The sequence below is a fragment of the Hyla sarda genome, chromosome 2, assembly GCF_029499605.1.
Source record: "Hyla sarda isolate aHylSar1 chromosome 2, aHylSar1.hap1, whole genome shotgun sequence".
Taxonomy (NCBI): Eukaryota; Metazoa; Chordata; class Amphibia; order Anura; family Hylidae; genus Hyla; species Hyla sarda.
Genome location: NC_079190.1, coordinates 161,362,747 through 161,387,005, shown reverse-complemented (window position 1 = coordinate 161,387,005; position 24,259 = coordinate 161,362,747). Strand labels below are relative to the sequence as shown.

General features: G+C 40.8%; 1 protein-coding gene across 1 annotated transcript in view; it reads left to right on the top strand.

Moving 5' to 3' along the window:
• ITGBL1 (integrin subunit beta like 1) overlaps positions 1-24,259 on the top strand; it is a 500,590-nt gene that overhangs the window by 209,659 nt on the left and 266,672 nt on the right. The window contains exons 4-5 of the mRNA XM_056555676.1: positions 7,038-7,184; positions 12,244-12,366. Of these exons, the coding sequence (XP_056411651.1) occupies positions 7,038-7,184; positions 12,244-12,366 (270 nt within the window). The remainder of the gene's footprint in view (positions 1-7,037; positions 7,185-12,243; positions 12,367-24,259) is intronic.

Sequence of the window (24,259 nt, the reverse complement as noted above, 5' to 3'; positions counted from 1 at the left end):
CTGCCAGGGTGGGCTTGTATGGATCGGAGCTGCCAGAGGCTTTCACTCTAACATTATCCTCTTCTTTTGCTAATGGGGCCCGTTGGCTCACTTGGCTCTTCTCCCTAAACCGGACTTGACGTGGACAGAGTTGACTGACGGACGACCTGGTCGATGGGATCCCGGTGAAGGGTGATGTTACTCAGGAACAAAGATGGTTGCAGCAACTGGGTCTCTTGGGGCTGTTCTCATGTGGTTTGGTACAGGTCACACAGCAGAGGTCTGGACTTCATCTCCACTCACTTTTCTCCCTCACTCCAGATTCACACTGACTAACTCCTCCCCGTCTAGACAGACCTGGGCAAGCAGGGCAGGAGGCCCTGATTGGCCAAAATTTTCTGTGCATTCTCCTGCACAGACAAATTTAACCCTTACATGGTATTACAAAATATAAAGGCATTAAATATATGACATTACATTAAAATATATTATGACACACATAACCTGAGCAGTGGGTTGGGGCAGACACGGTAAAGTGGCATACACCTGAAAGGGCAGGTAGACAAGTGTGTTATGCACTGGGATACCACAAGCCAATTTGTTGGGCTCTGGTGAAACTGCAATATATCTAGAACATATATTGATAGCACAGAGGCAAAAAACAGAGTAGTCCCTTTAGAAATTAGAATGTCTACTTTAAAGGAAAACGGTCATCCGTTCACTTACACTAAACCCAATACACCGGGTTATAATGCGTGTGAACAGGAGACCGATGTGGGCTCTCTGACTGATATACATACCTGCAGTCCGGCGCCCGGTCCCTCTGAAGATCGGCTTCTTTCTGCTCTGAATTGCGCGCTGGAGGCGGGCCCATCTGCTGGATTTGAATATTCACGTTCGCTGGTCATGTGAGCGCTTGTGCCTACTGAGCGCTCGCGTTACCATGAATATTCAAATCTAGCCGGCGGGTCTGCCTCTAATGTGCCATTCAGCGCAGAAAAAAGCTGATCTTCAGAGGGACTGGGCGCTGGATTGCAGGTATGTATATTAGTCAGAGAGCCCGCATCAGTCTCCTGTTCACCTGCACTATAACCCGGTGTATTGAGTTTAGTGTGCGTGAACTGGAGACCGTTTTCCTTTAAAGGAGAGCTACAGCAATAATTAACTTATCCCCTATCCACAGGTTAGAGGTTAAGTAGCTTCTTGTGGGGGGTCTGTCCACTGCGATCCCCCTCGATCTCCATAACGTGGCCCGGCTCTCAGTAAGGAAGAAGGCATGCGCTCCATTCATTTCTATGGGGGGTGCATAGCAATGAGCAAATTGGTTTTGTGCAAATTGGCTGCTAAATTTGGTTTAGATTTGATGGCTGACTTGGTTTCAACCCCAAGTAGTGGTACATAGCCTCTTATGTCCATGGGCCATGCAGTAAGAAGCGATGCTTACTGTCTAATAGCAGCCCCTTCTCCTCAATTTAGTTTCCATGGCATCCTGCTGAAATGACAGTCCAAGTTCTTATATGTACAGTAGTTTCCATGGCATCCTATGTTAGGGCACCATGGAAACTCTGTACTGAGCAGGGGGCATGTACTATATGTTAACACTTGCTGGACTGGGTGCTGTGCACTCGACACAACGGGCATCATAGTAAAATTTAGAATAGTCTCAGCAAGTGGGAAACATAGTAAGAATTCTTAGTTTGTACAAGGTCAGGGACTCCTATCTTTGACAGGAGTTTCTACTCCTGTACAGATTGGCCCAAAGCGAATCCCCAAAATTTTTAATATGGGCAAATAAGTAATTTTTGGGGGTAAAATTTGGGAACAAATTTGCTTCTTTCTTAATCAATTTCCTAATCTCTAGTAATAATTGTTCTTTGACTTAGATTGAATATATGCATACTTTTATAATACACATATACTAAACTTACCACCAGCTGGGGTCCACCGCTGCCTTTAGCTTTCTCTCAGGTGGCTGGTGGCATTTATTGTCATCCTGGCGATAGTCTTGCACGTCACAGGGCCTTTCATGACTGTGTAAGGCAGCCAGCCTAGCCAATCAGGAGACATGGGTGCTGGGCCAATCACCCTACCAGAGGCGGAATATTTGAATTAATTCATGTCTTTAGCTTGTGTCTGTTATTGTGGATTTAACTTTTCTCTAGCATTTATCTAGCAATTTTTTGGGACTTGGCCTGACCTTATCTGACTTATGCCTGTTACCTGTCATTGCTTTTGTCTGCTGATTTAGTTTGAACCTTGCTTGTCCTGACTGTGTTTCTGAATGTATACTGTGCTCCCCTCTAGTTTTTGACTCTCTGGCTTGTTTTGGATTAACCCCTTGTCTGCTGATTTGGTACCAATCTGTCCATGTGTTGCTGACCGGGCCTGTCGGGCTTTCCTGTGGCTACACTGTGTCCAGTGTAGAGTTTATCGCCCAGTTGGGAGTGTTGCACTCCGTGCTCCGGCCGTAAGCTCCCGCTGTGAGCGCAGAGTCCCTGTGTCCCCGTCTGCAGGCGGGGCTGGGATTCGCATCGTGGGATGAGCCCGCATGCGAATGCCAGCCCATCACTCACCACGCTCCGCTGTCGCCTCCTCCTCTGTGTCTCAGCTCCGGTGCACGCATCCCCGTCTCCTAGGGCGCGCGCGCGGCAGCTCTGAAATTTAAAGGGCCAGTGCGCCCATAATTAGTTGTTGCACCTGACACTACATTATAAAGTCCCTGCACCTCCCACACTTCCCTGCCGAATCTTCAGTGCCCCTAGATTAAGCGTTCCATATTGCCTGTTTGCCTTACCCGTGTATCCAGACCTTCCCGGTATGTTATTTGACCTCGCACCTTTGCCGCCAGCCTTGACCTTCTGCTATGTTTGACTACACTACTGCCTTATCCTTGGGTACCTCGCCTTTCCCAGCTACCTGTGTGGTTGAGCCGTGTCGGGGGTAGAGACTTGGGTGTCTCCTGCCGCAGCAAGTCCATCCTGTCTTGCGGCAGGCTCTGGTGAAGACCAACGGCACCTTAGACTCCGCTCCCCGATACGGTCCGAGTCATTAGCCACACAGGTTAGAGGATCCACATCCAGCTTCATAACAGGGAGCTCCTGTTTAGGGTGGATCGTCCAAGCAGGTAGGGACAGTGAATTGGGGCAAGCATAGATATACACTGCTTCCTGTCCCAGGGAGCAGTGTATATCTGACCTTGCCCCAATAACAATTGTAATGTTCTAAACCTCTGTCTATTGCCTGTAACAGTATAATGAGATTGTATATTTTGTTGCAAAAATGTATCAAAATCACATTTTTGGTTAACTCCTTAACGACGAAGGATGTATATCTACGTCTTGCGCCGGCTCCCACGATATGCCGCGGGGGTCACGCGGTGAACCCGCGTCATATCGCGGTGGTCACTGTGGCCATCAACGGCCGGGACCTGTGGCTAATACAGGACATCACCGATCGCAGTGATGCCCTGTATTAACCCTTCAGACGCGGCGATCAAAGCTGACCGCCGTGTCTGAAGCGAAAGTGAAACTATCCTGGTGGCTCAGTCGGGCTGTTCGGGACCGCCGCGGTGAAATCGCGCCGCCCCGAACAGCTTACAGGACACCGGGAGGGACCCTTCCTGCTTTCTCGGTGTCCGATCGGCGAATGACTGCTCCGTGCCTGAGATCCAGGCAGGAGCAGTCAAGCACCAATAACACTGATCACAGGCATGTTAATACACGCCAGCGATCTGTGTAAAAGATCAGTGTATGTAATGTTATAGGCCCCTATAGGAGCTATAAGGTAAGGAGGAAAAACGAAAATGCTAAAACTGAAAACCCCTGCATCCTCAAGGGGTTAAAATCAAATGTGTAAATTGGCTAATATTCAATGTATATGGATCACAGTCTGGTGATACTATTTTCATGGATTATTTGGCTATTTAGTTGGGAAAGAATTGTTCTTTCTTAATTTTTGAGAAAACAGTATATCATTAATATGGATCCTCCTATCTCAGCTGTGTTGATGGATGAAGTTAATTTATCATTGTCTTCTTGAGGTCCTCCCGTGTTCTGTTTTAAAAGCATGAGTCACATTTGTGGCAAACTATGTCAGCTTTGCACTGCATTATTTGTAACAGGCTCAAATTAAATCAGATTTTATTTTAAACTCAAGTTTTCTATCCTCTTAGATACACTGTGCTTCAGTGCGTTACTCATTATATATGGTAAAATCCTTCCATGGCTTTATGGCATCATCCAGGGATGATGATATCAAGTTTTTAAGTTACCACTGCCACCCCATAATTAGTCCCCTGGGCGGGGAGTTATACTTACCTAGTCCTGTTGCTCATTGCTCCTGCCGTAGTGATGACCCCCCCCCCCCCCCCCCCGGTGTAGTTGACAGCCTGCGTCACTGCTCTTTTCTGTCTGCTTAGGGAGCAGAATGATGACGTGTACTGTCAATTATTCAACTAGATCTCCAGTTGCTATGATGTCTTTTTAGGTGGTGTTTGGCTAAGGCTCCTTTCACACTATACATTCATCCATTTAAAGATACATTATAAAGTTCCATTATGAAAACCCTGAAAATCGGCTGTTAAAATTTACAAAATCCCATACGGCCATTACAAAATCGCATTATAGTCTATGGGATTTTTACATGATCCGTTCTAACCCATCATAGCCCGTTATTAATCACGAAAGTTATTCTGAGACAGGAGAAAGTAACCGGAGAAATTGTTTTATAACAGATCTTTAAAACGGATGAATGTATAGTGTGAAAGGGGCCTTACACCAAATATTTCTTGTAAGAAAGAAAGCTCAGTTTAAGTCTCAACTTAAAATCAATGTTCCTTTTCTCAATGTATCATTTCCCAGCCAAGCCAAAAAATGTTAAAGGGAATGTGTCACCAAATTTGAAATTTTAATGTTAGAGGTTAAATACATTTTTCTAATTTGATATATTTTTGGAAATATTTGGAAAAAAATTACCTGTCAAAAAATATGAAAAATTAAATAATAATTTTACATATTTTCTACTGTTGGCCAGCATAGGAAGCTAAAATAAGGTATCTAGAGAAGGCAAGCTACTTGACTGCTGGAAATCTGTCCTCCCCCTCTCCATGTTGGTGACCTTGCATCTCCCTTTATCTTGTGTCTGAGTTCAAAAAGAGGGAGGGAAGGTGGGCGGGTTCAGTTGCACTGTGCAATGCCATTTTGTCAGTGTCTGCACTTTAGTAAAGCATAGTTACTTCAGACTATAGGTGTACACACATAGGGCAAATTGGCTGCAGATTTTCCTTCTACATTTTGCAGATAAAAAATCTGCAGCATATTACAGTACTAGCAAAGTGGGTGACATTCTAACAGATCCCATCCACTTACTGCAGAATGATGTCAGCTACACATAGTGGGTGTCAGCTACATATAGCCACTCAACATCTAGCCAGCATGCACGTATGGCAGTTGGGCATGAAATGATTAATCAAGATGTGAATGGTTTACATTTTAGTGTAAACCCCCCCCCCCCCCCCTTAGTCACCTTCAGACTAAAAACATGATGCAAAATCAGAATAGTGAGTGCGCCTATTGAGGTGACTGGAGGATAAGACATAAATGTAAAAGCAGAAGAGCGACTGCATCTCTGGATGTGACTGGAGGATGAGACGTGATGTAAAGGCAGAATATTAACTATAGCTCTAGAGGATAAAAACGTATATGACAGAAAAGTGGGTGCAACATAGCGATGTGACAGCAGAATAGTGAGTGCATCTTTAGAGGAGACTGGAGGATGTGATGTATTACCAGAATAGTGACTACAGCTCTGGGGAGTGGGGACAGGACCTTAGTAGAGAATAGGGAATATATCACTTTTTTTTAATATAAAATATAAATATAAATGAAATTGGCATATAAAGTTAATTAGGTGAAAATTTGGATAGGTAGGTCTTATGTGATACCTACAAGTTTGGAATAATGGCAAAGAACAAACCTTCTACTGTTTAAACCAGGTTCTGGTGCCAAAAGAACTCATAAGAAAGTACAGTAACTTGCAGATTGATGTTTATTTTCTCTTAGAAAGAAGAATCAAACATAATGTACAACATGGCCCTAGCCTTGGGCTAATCATTTTAGAGTCTATTTCTTCTGTGGGGATTACATTGTAGAGAACAGCTTTTACAAAAAATGCTTTATTTAAGCTTCCTACCATATCATAAGGGAAGCGTTTTACAATTATGTTCAATATGCTTGCCCTTTTTATGTTCCATACTGTGACCTCAGGCAAATACTTTATATTACAATGTGGCTTAGGGATATAAACATAGCTATTTGAGGTTTATATAATGAGATTTCCTCCACAAAACATAATTATTTTAACATGATAACTGACCTTATTATTTACGTAAAAGCCCAACGTCAGGTATAGAAGGCACAAACTTGGGCTATATTTCTATATATACAAACAACAGTATAGTTTAAAGGTCACAGCTTTTTGTTGTACCTACTACCTTTTAACATTTATTTTTACTGTGAACTGCATTTGCCATCAGCTCAAAAAGATACTATGGCAGGATAAGACTGGCAGACTGGAGCATCAGAGGATCTTTAGTATAAATTACAATAGACCCAACTACAGTATAAGCAGAAGTATTTGGTGATGTCTTTGTGCTCTAGAACCAGGCAGACATTGATTGCAAAGAATTTGTATCCAGGTTTAATAAAAAAAAAAATAATTTTATTCACTCGTTTTAATTATATAAGTTTTGGGCACAACTATATTTACGCATATTTATATTTACAGTTTACTGTATCTGTGCTTAGTAAACTGTATCTTACAATTTCTACTACACCATTTCTACTATGACCATACCTTTTTAGTGTATTATAAATAGGTGTAAAAAGGGAGAATTAAACATAAGGTGGCAGAAAATAAAGCAAAAAAAAAAGTGAGGCACAACAGCTTATTTAAGTATGTGTGCACAGGGTTAAATTGACTGTAAACACAACTCTCTAGCGAAAAACAAGCATTTGTGTTTAATTTAAAAATAAAATAAAAATCCTTGTCTGTTTTTTTAGGACACGGAACATGTGACTGTGGAAAGTGCCAGTGTGATTTTGGCTGGTCTGGAGAAGCCTGTCAATACCCAGCTACTTGTGATCTGACACGAAAGCAAAGCAACGAGATGTGCAAAAATTCTCAAGGAGTCATTTGTTCAAACGCAGGTTTGCATGCCATTTATACATGAAACACAAAGTTCTCTGAAATGTAACTTCTAGGTCACTTCAAACTTTTATGTGTATTATTATCATTTCAAGACTAGTACGCAATGTACTTTTCAAAAATTCCAAGCTACTATGTAGGTAGGTTATTTTAGTGCATGTATTTCTAAGAGGAAACTCAGATAGTGTAATTTCATAAGAAAAGTAACCGTGCAGATCATTATGGAACTGACATAAACTGCTGGGCATAATTATATTTTTTTCATTCAAAAGATGCAGTAAGGACATTTTTCAAATGCATTATTCAAGTAATCAGCGATGCTGAGCCCTTTTTATAGAAACATATGTAAAAGAAAATTGCTATATACATTGGTTATTTTTTTAATTAGCAAAATGTTAGTGTGTGGCCAAACTTATTATGATTGATACATCTTACAGTGATGTTTTACAGTATATGCTGCAAGAAAAAAAAACATCTTAGATATGCTATTTTTCAAATAAAACTTTGCTTAACATTCCTATATGTTAGGAAATCCATAGATAAATATGCATGAAATCATGAGACAGTATGAGCAGTTTCTAATAGCAGAAACCACATATTGATCCCAATGCAAAAGCTGTACGGGGAGATTTTCTATGAATAGCTATGACACTGCATATTGCCACTTTCAATGTTTTTGTTATATATTTTGGACATTGGCTCTGGAGCAAAATTATTTATTGAGCCCCCCTCCCCCCCACACACACTTTATACCCAACCTTAAAGGGGTATTCCAGGATTTTTTTTTTTATTTGACTATGCTACAGGGGCTGTAAAGTTACTGTAGTTCATAATATAGTGCCTGTACCTGTATGTGATGGTTTTCTCACAATTCTTCTGTGATTTTCACTCCAATATTTATTTTTACCAGCATACAAAATTACTGTTGTCTCAGATTTTTCCCAGCTTGCAATACGGCCAAGACCTAACTCACAAGTCAGCTGATGATAGGGAGCCTGTCTGCTTCAATGGGTGGAGCGATCGCTTGGTGGGAGAGAGATCAATCTGCAACAGCTGCAGGCACCCTGATTGAAAACCACACTGATTTGAATGGATGCAGCTCATTTATGTTTCAATGGGTGGGGTGGCTGATGTGTGGGAGGGAGGAAGATGGAATTGTGGGATTTGTGGTCAAATAAAGAAAAGTCAAACAGGAAATACTAGTTCACAAACAGCTAGCTACAGTGTTATGGTAATCTCACAACATAGCCATTTAGCCCCAAGACAAGCGCAGATCCTTCCTAAGCATGTCCATTACTGTCTGCCAGGTATGTACTAAAATCCCCTTATGGTTGATAACCCCTTTAACTTTTCCCATGGTATCATTAGTTTAAGGCAAGCACATTGCTTTGTTTTCAAATGCCTGCTTCTCAACCTCATTCCTCTTTAAACAGCACTTTAACCCCTTAACGACCAAGGACGTATATTTACGTCCTTTGCCGTCTCCCGCAATATAACGCGTGGTCACGCGGGGACCCTGCGTCATATCGGGTCGGTCGGCATGTATCTGAAGTCTGGACCTGGGGCAGCAGCAATCACGGTGCCACGCGCTATTAACCCTTTAGAAGCGGCGTTCAAAGTTTAATGCCGCATCTAAAACGAAAGTGAAAGCTGCCCGGCTGCTCAGTGGGGCTGATCAGGACCACCGCAGTGAAAATGCGGTGTTCCGATCAGCTGGGACATGAGCGGAGGTCCTCTTACCTGCCTCCGGCGTGTCCCTTCGGCGATTGATTGCTCCAAGCCTGAGATGCAGGCTAGAGCAATCGACCACCAATAACACTGATAACTGCAAAGCTATGGCTTTGCAGTGAACAGTGCTGGCAATCAGTGTGTGCAATGTTATAGCCCCCTATAGGAGCTATAACACTGCAAAAAAAAGTGTAAACAAAAAGTTAATAAATGTGATTTAACCCTTTCCTTAATAAAAGTTCAAATCACCCCCCTTTTCCCATAAATAAAAATAAATATAAACATATGTGGTATCGTCGCGTGCGTAAATGTCCGAACTATAAAAATATATAATTAATTAAACCACTTGGTCAATGGCGTATGCGCAAAAAAATTCCAACTATAACATATTCTTGGTTGCTTTTTGCATCATGAAAAAATGAATAAAAAGCGATCAAAAAGCCCGATCAATGCAAAAATGGTACCACAAAAATGGCAGATCACGGCGCAAAAAATGAGCCCTCATACTGCCCCATACGCAGAAAAATAAAAAAATTATAGGGGTCAGAAGATGACAATTTTAAACATATACATTTCCGTGCATGTAGTTATGATTTTTTCCAGAAGTACGACAAAATCAAACCGATATAAGTAGGGTATCATTTTAATCGTATGGACCTACAGAATAAAGATAAGGTGTTATTTTTACTGAAAAATGTACTGCATAGAAACGTAAGCCCCCAAAATTTACAAAATTGCGTTTTTTCTTCAATTTCGTTGCACAATGATTTTTTCCCTCGTTTAGCTGTAGATTTTTGGGTAAAATGACTGATGTCACTGCAAAGTAGAATTGGTGGCGCAAAATATAAGCCATCATATGGCTTTTTAGGTGCAAAATTGAAAGGGTTATGATTTTTAAAAGGTGAGGAGGAAAAAAACGATCTGAAAAAAATGAAAAACCCTCAGTCCTTAAGGAGTTAAAGATAGATCTCTGGAGTGTTTGGGCTTTTCCCCTTGAAGGTCCTTTCCCCTAGTTTGCAAGACAGACTGGCAGACAATTTTGTATTGCCGCGTGCATAATGGTCCGAACTATTAAATTATTATGTTTCTGATCCTGCACTGTGAACGACGTAAACGCAAAAAAAATCCTTATGCCAAAATTGCTGATTTTTAGTTACATTACATCCCAAATTTTTTTTTATAAAAAGTGATCAAAAAAACAGAACTACACAAAAGTGGTACTGTTAAAAACTACAGCTCATAGCGCATAAAACAGCTCTGTAGGTAGAAAAATAAAAAAGTCATAGGGGTGAGAATTTTTTTTATATTTCAAGCTTTAAATTTTTTTTTAACAATAAAATTAATCAAAAAATATTCAAGTTTGCTATCATTGGAATTGTACTGACCCATAGAATAAAAATGGAATATCAGATTTACCGTATTTTGAACTCCAAAAAAATGATTGCCCTACAAAATTGCGCAATTCCATATTTTTTTCAATTTTGCCCTGCATATAATTTTTTCTGGCTTTGTAATACATTGTATGATTAAAAAAAAAGTGAATCATTGGAAATTCCAACTTGTCACACAGAAAATAAGCCCTAATACAACTTTTTCAGTCAAAAAACTAAAAAGGTATGGGTCTTAGAATGTAAGGAGGAAAAAACATGAGCCAGAAATCTGCTGGGTCATGAAGAGGTTAAAAAAAAAAAAAAAAAAAAAAAAAAAACACACACACGCACAACAACAAAATGGTTTTATGACATTCACCATGTGATAAAGCTGAAATGGTATCTTTATTATGTTGGTCAATATGAATAATAACAGTTATTTAAACTGGCTCCCCTATACATGTATAAATTATAATGGGAAGAGAACCATGCTGCCAGACTCTACCCTCAAACTTTACACTGGTTTAACAAAGAATACATACATCACAACTTCATGCAGGTATAATCCATTGGACCAGAGAAATTAAATAAATGTATGGATGACATATATTAGAGAGAGAGGGGCAGATAGATAAATAGATTTCCTGCTATTGTAGAATGATAAACTAAAGTATGGTATACATAATGACCTGATACATTTTTCCAACTACCTGCAAGTCATATGGTGGTAGAGGGGAACGGTACCATTTAGCCCTGTTTGGCCCCTTTGCCCCCGGAGCCCCATAGCAATGGCATAGTCTGCCTCAATATGTGGTACGTCACTGCATGTACGTATTTACAGATTAAATAGTCACATTTACACTAAACCACCAATGTCCATCATGAGAATGTTATCAGTGGAGATGTCATAGAGGTCACATACCCTCTACTCCACCACTAGACCGCAGTAGCAATTGATGGGCATATTCAGTACTTGTTGTTTATACATATTCTTAGAGTCCAATACGAGTTAAGTAAAGACCACCTATTCCAGGTGGCAGTGTTTTAAACATTCAGTATCTTGTCCATATGATTGGCTTTAAAGAGTACCTCTCATGATCTTGTTAAATTTTATAATGTTCCCAGTTCACTGCTTCCATCATGATAAACAACCCCCTACCTTCATTTTTATTATTTGTGAGTCTTCTACCTTGATATTGCATTGTATTTTCTACTCAGTCAGATTCACAGACTGGGAAGGGGCGTTCCCCAGCAGGTGTGACATCATCTGAAGCCACACAGGGGAGACCTTCCTCCCTCACTCTGCTACTCACAGCCCATAGCAGTTAAGTATGTGAGGTGAGCTATGATTGGCTAAGGCTGTACACCCCCTACCCCCCTCAGCATTTCCTGATTTTGGACTTCAGCCAGGCCAGCAGGAGTCCAAAGTCTGTGCAAAAGATGGGGGGAAATGTGCTCTGGACAAGTAGGGAGACACCTAGTGGCAGCTTTTTTAAACACAAATAAAACATAGAGAACTTAATTTTTTTTAAAACAAAGTACACTGGAAAGTTTTTTATTTACCATAAGTAGTGCAATAGCAAAACTATTTTTAATGAGATTGCCCATTTAAGTTTATTCTGGTCAGTAGAACACAGTAATAAAGTCAGTGTCCAGGACCCAGTAGCATCATCATATTATTGGAAGGGTCACTGCCTACTCCACCTTGACATCCTAGAGGACCTCCACCACATCCTTAGCAAAAAATAGTCTCCCCTTGTTTAGTTACTTAAAATGTGCCTCTTGTAAAGTCTAATTGTAAGGCATGGCAACACATAATTATTACAGCTTACCATATGTCAGTCGAGGGATTTGAAATAGCTTTCCCAATGACTATTTATTCTATATGCATAACCTTTTTTTTATTTTAGGAGGTTATGAAAACCTACAAGTTTGCAATTCATTTATTTATTCATTTTTTCAGGCACCTGCCAGTGTGGAAGATGTAAATGTGAAAACTCAGAAAGTAAAGGATTAATATATGGAAAATTTTGTGAATGTGATGATAGGGAATGTATTGATGATGAAACTGGAGACATATGTGGAGGTATGTATACATAGAAGTTTATATGTACAGTATATATATATTTATTTTAAAATAAGACGTCTAATAGTAATTCACTTTTTGGTTACATAGGCATATATAGGGAGATAAATGAAAATTGCTGCACCTACACTGCGATGACTGTTGCACCAAAAAGTAGCGCAAGGCATGATCACCATAGTTAAAATCTTTGCACTGCATAGGAAACAGGTTTTCAGATAAAAAATTAATAAATAATGCATGTCATTTTAAAGTTGGCAAAATATGGCACAGAAATCCTGTCACACGTGATAACGAAATGAAGGGAAACACTTTGCAAAGTGGATGACACAATTGAACCTGGCAAGGCTTTATTTGTTCCCCACATTGGCCCTCATTTACTATTGCAAACCCGACATGCTTTGTCGGGTTGTGCGCCAGATTCTGTGGCATTGCGCAAGAAATTCTGTCTGCGCCAGATTTTGCACCAGAATTTGCGCCAGAATTGAAAAAAACCCGACTAACTCTACATTTTGCTAAGAAAACACGAAAAAGGGACATGGTTGCCTGGAAAAGGGGGTGTGGTCTCCAAAAAGGGGCGTGTTCCCAACATTTTCATAAACACCCAACATATTTACTAAGGTTTCCTCATAAAATGTGGTGGATTTGCAGCTGAGGAAAACCCTACAGATCAGAGAATGTGTAAAAAAAGCAAAGTGTAGGGAAAGTGGAAAATGTAGGGAAACCTTAGTTAATATTGTGGAAAATAAACTGTAGGGAATTAAAACCCACAAAGAAACCTACACTGCACTCTTAGTAAATAAGGGCCATTGTCTGTCAAATGTGTGCATCCACTATTTTTAGAGATACGGTATATTCAGAAATTGTTATAGAGAACCTGGAATTGTGTTCTTCATGGAGACATTTGCCTTATTGAGCAACACATAACTATTTTCCTTTCCACATCCTTTCTCTAGGTGTTGTTCTTATACTGTAAACATTTATTTACTTGTCATTTTTATTTTTTGCTGCTTAGCAATATTTTTTTTTTTGAATTATGTTATTTCAGTAGCAAAGGTCTATGCTCTATCGATGCCAGTACAAGGGAGAGAGTTCTAAACATGCACATGAAAAAGGCCAAAAGCTCACATGGGAAGCCAAAGGCCCAGTGAGGGAATTATCACTTAGACAGAGAACAGACAGTTCTTGAAGTTTATGTAGTGAACACAGAAAAAATTGGCAGCCATAAAGATCTGAGTAACTTTGACAGGAGCCAAATTATGATGGCTCGATGACTAGGTCAGAGTATCGCCAAAATGTCAGGTCTTGTGAAATGTGCAATGGTTGGTTCCTATCAAAATTGGTCAAAGAAAAAAAAAAAAAACAGTTGACTGGTCACAGACTCATAGGCACCCAAGGATTATTGAGGTCTATTGGTATTGATGACTAGGCTACCAAGTTCTATCCTTAAATTAGATGTTTTCAAGGATAGAACTTGGTAGCCTGGTCATCAATACCAATAGACCTCAATAATCCTTGGTCCCATGAGTCTGTGACCAGTCAACAGTTTTTTTTTTCCCTTTGACTAATTTTGATAGGTAATAAAGAATGGTGCCAGAACACATAGAGGACTGCATAGACACAGGACCCTCAGAATGCCAATGCTGACTACTGTCAATCATCAAAACTGCCTGCAATGGCACAATGAGCTCTATTTTTTCCCAACACATTTGTTCAATATATGTTAAAAATAAATGATACAGAAACATCTTGTTTAATGGATGGTATTTGGTTCTAATGTCCTATATTTCCATTTCGTAATACCAGAAAACTGGCCTAAATCTTTTTCATTGTTCTTAGTTATTTTTGTTAGAGGCAGACTTTACATTGAAGATACCGATATAAGTCATCAAATAAATGTTTATCTATTGAACCCATGGGAAGCACCTGGTGCTTTCTTCTCATTATATATGTTGAAAAGGATTTCATTATTTTATTTGGGCTTAATCCACTGTAGTAAAAACAAAAGCAAATATTTATATATTTAAAAAAGTTAAACAGACCTTGTTGAAAGAACACTGTGAAATGAAAAATAAATATTACACATTGTGATATATTAACTGTAATTCTATTAATTCTGTAACCCTCTTTCAATTAAAAGAAAACAACAACCTATTAGCTTTTAAAATCCCCTGCTGAATAAAGTAAATTATACTTCATAAAATGATCCACTCCACTTTTGCAGATTGCACTTTTCTCTAGAAGAATTACTGTCACTTAAAAAAAAAAAAAAAAAAAAACATTTTCACACGTCACACAGAAATGTAGAAAGTTTTGATCGGTTAGGGTTCTCAGTGCTAAGACCGTCACCAATCTCTAGATGTAGCCAGAAGCACATGACTGCATACTTTACTGTTCTGCTTGCTACTCAATCTGACTCATTGCAGGAATTGGTCAAAATCTGATTGTGCCAAATGTATCATATGTATGATAAATATGGTATATTTTTCAATTAGCTTTTGTGTCAAGTGTATTTCCACAAAAATTGTATTTTAGGAACCAATTAAAATGTACCTATGAATCCACAAAACCCTGTGCCTTTTCAGATGTCACACCTTAAATCGGACTTGGCAGAAAAATTGGCACAAATTGCACCAGAACTGTGATAGCACATCTGCCCCTGATTTATAATGAAACTATAATTCTCTATCAGATCTATCCAATAATAGTCTTTACATTTTTTTTAATTTTTTTATTTCTGTCAAATGTGAACTTATTTGTTGTGGAAACCCCTGACGGAAGATATCAGAGCCTACAACAAGTAGTTGAGGAGCCAACCCAGAAGAAGCCCTTCCTAGATTTAGTATTCACAAATGGGGATTTGGTATCTGATATAACTATAGGTGAAAGCTTGGGATCTAGTGATCACCAGTCAGTTTAATATAAAAACTGTGAATGAGTCACATCACACAAACAAAAATTTTGATTTTAGAAAAAACAACTTTTATAAAATGAGATTAGTGGTAAGTGGAGTTTTTCAGACTGGAACAGTTTCAATAGAGTCAAGGAGAAATGGGACAACTTAAAGGTTACATTATTGAAGGCAACAAATGTGTTAGGCTTGTCAGTAAAAGAAAAAAAAAAAGGATAGATAATTGTGGTGCTCTACAGAAGTGTCCGAAGTCATAAAAAACAAAAAGCTAGCATTCAGTAATTATAAAAATACCAAGAGCAATGAAGATAGGGAAATCTAAGATTTGGCAGAAAGGGGCCAAGCAAGTCATAAGAGCTTCTAAAGCACAGGCAGAAGAGAAACTAACTCAGTCAGTGAAAAAAGGCGATAACAACATTTTCAGATATATAAATGAAAAAAGGAAATTAAAACAAGGAATAACTAAACTAAAGACAGAGGAAGGACGGTATGTAGAAGAAGATAAAGGACTAGCCAACTGCCTGAATAAATACTTCTGTTCAGTTTTTACAGAAGAAAATGAGAGAAAGATACCTCAGTTAGGAAGGAAGACTAATGAATCTTTTGATGCATGTGTCTTTACAGAGGAAGAGGTTCTAAGTCTGCTGTCTAAAGTTATGACAAATAAGTCACAGAGGCCTGAAGGGATACACCCAAAGATACAAAAAGAGCTTGGTGATGTGCTAGCAAAACCGTTAACAGATTCATTTATCCAATCACTGGTAACAGGAGTCATCCCAGAAGATTGGAAATTAGCAAATGTTGTCCCCATTCATAAGAAAGGTAGTAGGGAGGAATCAGGTAACTATATGCCAGTAAGCCTGTGATCAGTAGTGGGGAAATACTACTAAAGGATAGGATTGTGGAACATCTAAAATTTCATGGATTGCAAGATGAAAAACAACATGGGTTTACTTCAGGGAGATCATGTCAAACTAATCATATTATTTTTTTGGATTGGGTGACTAAAATAATAGATGGCAGAGGTGCAGTAGACATCACTTATCTAGATTTTAGTAAGGCGTTTGACACTGTCCCACATAGAAAACTTATCAATAAACTACAGTCATTGAGCTTGGACTCCCATTTTGCTGAGTGGATCAGGCAGTGGCTGAAGGACAGACAACATAGGGTAGAAGTCAAATGGAGTATATTCAGAGCAAGGTCTTATTACCAGTGGGATACCTCAGGGATCTGTATTGGGATCCATTTTGTTTAATATATTTATTGGTGATATTGCAGAAGGTCTCGATAGTAAGGTGTGCCTTTTTGCTCATGATACAAAGATTTGCAACAGGGTTGATATTCCAGCAGGAATATATCAAATGGGAAAAGATTTGAATAAACTAACCTCTGTATCTGGAAAAGGGATTTAGGGGTCATTATCTCAGAAGACTTTAAGGTAGGAAGACTTAAAAGTAGACTTAAAGGTAGGCAGAATGCTTGAGTGTATAGGTAGAGTTATTAGCAGGGCTGGCGTTAAGGTGGGGAAAACCGGGCAATTGCCTAGGGCCCCCACCCCCCAGGGGGCCCCCTGCAGGCTGCTCAGTGGTGGATCCGGGAAGTGGGACCTTTCCCGGTTACCTTTATGCGGCCCGTGTTAACTTTAAAAATGCAGGGGCCACTGGGAGGTAGGGCATGCAGGGACGTCACTGACGACCCATGCGTGCACCCATAGGAACGAAGGAGCAGAGCATCGGCGCATCGAAGTGGAGGACGCGCGCTGGCCGGCATGGTAAGTTACAAGCTGCACGTCAGCTTCAGTGCTCGGTGGACGGAGCACTGAAGTGGGGACATACACAGACATACAGCCTCCAGCTATACACTGTATATTGCTGAAGGCTGTATGTCCTTGGGGGGGCCAACCTAATGTGGGGGAACTACAACCTAATGTGTGGGAACTATACTGCCAACCTAATGTGGGGGAACTATACTGTCCACCTAATGTGGGGGTAACTATACTGCCAACCTAATGTGGGGGAACTATACTGCCAACCTAATGTGGGGGGAACATACTGCCAACCTAATGTGAGGGGGCCTATAATGCCAACCTAATGTGGGGGAAACATGCTGCCAACCTAATATGGGGGAATTATACTGCCAACCTAATGTGGGGGAACTATACTGCAAACCTAATGTGGGGGAACAATACTGCCAACCTAATGTGGGGGGGACCTATACTGCCAACTTAATGTGAGGGGGACCTATACTGCCAACCTAATGTGGGGGAACTATACTGCCAACCTAATGTGGGGGGGGGGCTATACTGCCAACCAAATGTGGGGGGACCTATACTGCCAACCTAATGTGGGGGAACTACAACCTAATGTGGGGGTAACTATACTGCCAACCTAATGTGAGGGAACTATACTGCCAACCTAATGTGAGGGAACTACAACTTAATGTGGGGGTCCTATACTGCCAACCTAATGTGGAGGGACCTATACTGCCAATCTAATGAGGGGGAACTATACTGCCAACCAGATGTTGGGGAACTACAGATTGATGTGCAGGAACTATACTGCCAACCTAATGTGGGGGAACTATACTGCCAACCTAATGTGGGGAAACTATACTGTCAACCCAATGTGGGGGAACTATACTGCCAACCCAATGTGGGGGACCTATACTGCCAACCTAATGTGGGGGGACCTATACTGACAACCTAATGTGGGGGGACCTATACTGCGGCCTAATGTGTGGGAACTACAACCTAATGTGGGAAAACTATATTGCCAACCTAATGTGGGGGAACTATACTGCCAACCTAATGTGGGGGACCTATACTGTCAACCTAATGTGGGGGAACTATACTGCCAACCTAATGTGGGGGAACTATACTGCCAACCTAATGTGGGGGAACTATACTGCCAACCTAATGTGGGGGAACTACAACCTAATGTGGGGGAACTACAACCTAATGTGGGGGAACTATGCTGCCTACCTAATGTGGGGGAACTACAACCTAATGTGGGGGAACTATACTGCCTACCTAATATGGGGGAACTACAACCTAATGTGGGGGGAACTATACTGCCTACCTAATGTGAGGAAACATACTGCCAACCTAATGTGGGGGGACTACAACCTAATGTGGGGGAACTCTACTACCAGCCTAATGTGGGGGAACTACAACCTAATGTGGGGGAACTATACTTCCAACCTAATGTGAGGGAACTATACTGCCAACCTAATGTGGGGGGACCTATACTGCCAACCTAATGTGGGGGGACCTATACTGCCAACCTAATGTGGGGGGACCTATACTGCCAACCTAATGTGGGGGGACCTATACTGCCAGCCTAATGTGGGGGAACTACAAACTAATGTGGGGGAACTATACTGCCTACCTAATATGGGGGAACTACAACCTAATGTGGGGGGAACTATACTGTCTACCTAATGCACTATTATGACTTTTGGGGCCCCACTTTTGATCTTGCCCCGTGCCACGCTAAGCCTACAATCAGCCCTGGTTCTTAGCAGTAGAAAGAAGGAAGTGCTCATCCCGCTGTACAGAGACCTCACCTGGAATATTGTGTGCAGTACTGGAGACCATATCTCCAGAAGGATATTTTGAAGAGAGTTAAGAGAAGAGCTACTAAACTTGCACATAGGTAAATGATAAAACTTATCAGTAAACTAGTTATTGCAGTGTTTCCCAATTTTTTTTTACCTGTTGGGGACAGGGGGAGTCCGTTGGGGATGGAGGGCGTCCGCCCACTCCCTTTCATAGCAGGTCAGGCCCGGCCTCTAACAAAGGCCAGGACCCGTGGATAATAGTGCGCGGCACTGATCGCAGTGCCGCGTGCTATTAACCCTTTAGACGTGGCGTTCAAAGTTAAACGCTGCATCTAAAATGAAAGTAAACTGCTCCCTGCTAACTCAGTGGGCTGTTCGGGATCGCCACGGTGAAATCGCGGCATCCTGAACAGCTGTAGGACAGTAGGAGGGTCCCTGCCTTCCTCTTCGCTTTCCGATCGCCGAATGACTGCACAGTGCCTGAGATCCAGGCATGAGATCCTATGGGATAACAAAGATCGATGTAAAAGATCAGTCTGTACAGTGTTATAGTCCCCTATAGGGGCTATAACACTGCAAAAAAAAGTGGAAAAAAAAGTGAATAAAGATCATTTAACCCCTTCCCTAATAAAAGTTTGAATCACCCCCCTTTTCCAATAAAAAAAAACTGTGTAAATAAAAATAAACATATAAGATATCGCCGCGTGTGGAAATATCCGAATTTTAAAAATATATCGTTAATTAAACCGTATGTTCAATGGTGTGCGCGCAAAAAAAATTCCAAACTCTAAAATAGCGTATTTTTGGTCACTTTCTAATTTCATGAACAAATTTATAAAAAGCGATCAAAAAGTCCAATCAATCCAAAAATGGTACTGCTAAAAACTTCAGATCACTGCTCAAAAAATTAGCCCTCATACCGCCCCGTATGCTGAAAAATAAAAAATAAAGTTATAGGGGTCAGAATATGACAATTTTAAATGTGTGAATTTTCCTACATGCAGTTATGATTTTTTCCAGAAGTACGACAAAATCAAACCTATATAAGTAGGGTATCATTTTAATTGTATGGACCTACAGAATAAAGATAAGGTGTCATTTTTACCGACAAATGTACTGCGTAGAAACGGAAGCCCCCAAAAGTTACAAAATGCATTTTTTCTTCAATTTTGTCGCACAATGTTTTTTTTCCATTTTGCAGTAGATTTTGGGGTAAAATGACTAATGTCATTACAAAGTAGAATTGGTGGCACAAAAAATAAGCCATCATATGGATTTTTAGGTGCAAAATTTAAAGGGTTATGTTTTATAAGTTAAGGAGGAAAAAAACCAAAGTGCAAAAATGGAAAAACCCTCCGTCCCCAAGGGGTTAAGCTCAGGGCACACCTTAGAATGTTTTTTTCTGCGATGAAAACCTACACCTCCCCCCAGATGCAGTTTGCCCCCTGTAAAAAAGCCTTGCCTTGCGTAGGTTAGACCCACCTGTAGGTAGCCTTTCCTATGTAGGTAGTCTGCCCTACCCTCCGGAGGTAGGATCCCCTGTAGGTAGGGGTGTACAACACTTTGCCTTGCTGTAACACGCATAGGTTGTGTGCTGGGTTAGTGAAATAATACTGTTATTCAGTATGACATGCAGATCAGAGGCATCGATATTAGAATCACTGTCGCAGAGCTGCACAATGACAGAGCCTGGAGGTGGCATCAGTAGAGGAGACCATATAGTGGTTGAATGACACAGCCTGGAGTTGGCTGAAGCATGAGGAGACCATATAGTTGCTTAATGACACAGTTTGGAGATGGTGGAAGCATGAGGAGACCATATAGTGGCAGAATGAGACAGCCTGGAGGTTGCAGCAGCATGAGGAGAACATATGGTGCCAGTATAAGACAGTGTGGAGCTGGCATCAGCATGAGGAGAACATATGGTGGCAGTATGAGACAGCCTGTAGCTGGCAACTGCATGAGGCCAACAGATGGTGGTAGAATAAGACAGCCTGGAGCTGGCAGCAGTATGAGGAGAACATATGGTGGCAGAATGAGACAGCCGGGAGGTGGCATCAGCAGCATCAGGAATCCTGAAAGTGACCCAGTGACATAGTGGGGCAGTGGATGGCAATACTAGTACCCGGTGACGAAGGTGGGTGAAAAAAGGAGAACTTGGCATTAGATGTATGACGTCAGGCAGGTGGCAGGATCAGAATAATAGCTAAGGCAGGTAGGCAGAAGAAAACAGTCTCTTTTGTAAAAGTGTTAGTGTGCACAAGTAAGTATAGAGGATATGCAATACATAAAACTTAACTTTTCATAATATTCTTAGGATAAAATATATGTACCCAAAATTTTTTGGGAATCAAACAAAAGGAAAGGTGTGCAAAAAACACCATGTGCCACCTACACCACCAAGCATTGATGTGATGCAAAGACCTCTAAAAAGTGGAAGGGAACAAAGTATGGTTCCTTGTAACCGGTGGGGGTAAAAACTTCCCCTGTAAGGCCCTACTCTCGCATTATTACTTCTCTTCTTGGCAAGTGTTACTCGCCTTAAAAAGGGCAGACGCACACAGGAACCTCTGCCTATTTCCACCTACAAACACTGCCATTTACTTTTGGCTTGCCTGTCACTGTAACTTGGCCCTTAGGACTATAACAGGAACAAAATAGTACACCACTTAGATGTACGTACGTGGTATGCACTTATGAGGGGAGTATAATGCGCCCCAGTACACTTAAAACAGTATTTGATGAATGTTACATCACTGTTCAGACACTATAAATAGTGAGACCGTTCCTTATAGACCAGATAATATATCGCTACTGAAGAAAATGCCCGAGGCATTGAAACGCGTTTAGCATTTATGTAATATTCCTTGCAGTTTGCACAATAATCCAAAACTTTCATTTGAAACTGCTGGATGCCCCTCGTTTGGAGACCACCGCAACACGCGCGCGCATAGCGCCTAGGTCAGACACGAGGAACGCCTTCTCCGATCCAGCTGCATCCACCATCCACAGCCCCGGCTTCTCTGCGTGAGCCCCGGACATAACTACTAAAGGCCGGACGCCTGCCGTGCCAGTTTGGGACCCACAGACTGCCGGAGTGCCACTCACCCCCAACACAGACAGGCACCCACTACAACTCAGGACGCGGCCGCTGACAGCGCAGGACCAAGCCGTGACAGCCACACTAGCCCTGAACACAAGTGTATCCTGCGGGTGGTGAGTGGTGCTGTGCACCGATAACCAATACAGCGCTCTTCCAATACTAAGACTTATTCATACAAGTCAAAGAACTGTTTTTGCAATTATTTCTGCAAATAATCTAAATGTTATAAGTGCACCTATATCACCTACGGACAATTACAAGTCTTACATATCCGAACTATATCACCAACGGATTAAGTGCAACTAGCATATTTTTTTTATGTATCATTTTTTATATATCCTTCTATATTTTCTATATATTATTTTAACGACACAATTTTACAAAGTGTTATCAAATTGCCGTTCACCTTATGCAAGGGCCCTGCTGAGGTGAAGGCAGATTACATATATTAAACATTTTACTTACATCATCATCTTTTTCTCTATTTTTCATTACTTTTAGTACTTTAGAGGACTGGTAATTACATATCTACAATACTTAAAACAGTATTTGTCTAGAAAAGCAGCAGGTGTGTACTTTTAGCTGGCCTTTCACAGTAACTAGGCCCTTCAGACTTTAACCCCTTGGGGACGGAGCCCTTTATGACCCTAAGGACGGGAGCATTTTTTGCAAATCTGACCACTGTCACTTTAAGCATTAATAACTCTGGGATGCTTTTACTTATAAATTTGAATCCGAGATTGTTTGTTCGTGACATATTCTACTTTATGGTAGTGTTAAATTTTCGTCGATACTTGCATCATTTCTTGGTGAAAAATTCAAAAATTTCATGAAAAATGTTAACATTTTGCATTTTTCTAACTTTGAAGCTCTCTGCTTTTAAGGAAAATAGACATTCCAAATAAATTATATATTGATTCACATATACAATATGTCTACTTTATATTTGAATCATAAAGTTGACATGTTTTTACTTTTGGAAGACATCAGAGGGCTTCAAAGTTCAGCAGCAATTTTCCAATTTTTCAAAACATTTTCTAAATCTGAATTTTTCAGGGACCAGTTCAGTTTTGAAGTGGATTTGAAGGGCCTTCATATTAGAAATACCCCACAAATGACCCATTTATAAAAACTGCACCCCTCAAAGTATCCAAAATGACATTCAGTAAGTGTGTTAACCCTTTAGGTGTTTCACAGGAATAGCAGCAAAGTGAAGGAGAAAATTCAAAATCTTCATTTTTTACACTCGCATGTTCTTGTAGAAGTGGTAATAGGAGAAAAAGCCCCCCGAAATTTGTAACCCAATTTTTCTTGAGTAAGGAAATACCTCATATGTGTATGTCAAGTGTTCGGCGGGCGCAGTAGAGGGCTCAGAAGGGAAGGAGCGACAATGAGATTTTGGAGAGTGAATTTTGCTGAAATGCTTTTTGGGGGGCATGTCACATTTAGAAAGCCCCTATGGTGCCAAAACAGCAGAAAACCTCACATGGCATACCATTTTGGAAACTACATCCCTCAAGGCACGTATCAAGGGTCCAGTTAGCCTTAACATCCCACAGGTGTTTGACGTTAAAATCGGATGTGTAAATGAAAAAAAATTTTTTTTCACTAAAGTGCAGTTTTTCCCCCAAATGTACCATTTTTACAAAGGGTAATGGGAGAATATGCCCCCCAAAATTTGTAACCCCATCTCTTCTGAGTATGGAAATACCCCATGTTAGGACGTAAAATGCTCTGCGGGCGAACTACAATGCTCAGAAGAGAAGGAGCGCCTTTGAGCTTTTGGAAAGAGAATTCATTTGGAATGGTAGTCTGGGGCTGTGTGCATTTACAAAGCCCCCCGTGGTGCCAGAACAGTGTACCCCCCCCCCACATGTTGACGCCATTTTGGAAACTACACCCCTCACAGAATTTAATAAGGGGTGCAGTGAGTATTTACACCCCACTGGCGTTTGACAGATCTTTGGAACAGTGGGCTGTGCAGATGAAAAATAAAAATTTTCATTTTCACGGACCACTGTTCCAAAAATCTGTCAGACACCTGTGGGGGGCGTATATGCTCACTGCACCCCTTAATATTCTGTAAGGGGTATAGTTTCCAAAATGGGGTTACATGTGTGTGGGGGGGTCCATTGTTCTGGCACTATGGGGGCTTTGTAAACACACGGGGCCTTCAATTCCGGACAAATTTTCTCTTCAAAATCCCTTCTCTTCTGAGCATTGTAGTGCGCTAGCAGAGCACTTTACATCCACACATGGGGTATGTTCATACTCAGAAGAAATGGTGTTACAATTTTGGGGGGCTTTTTTCCTATTTTTTC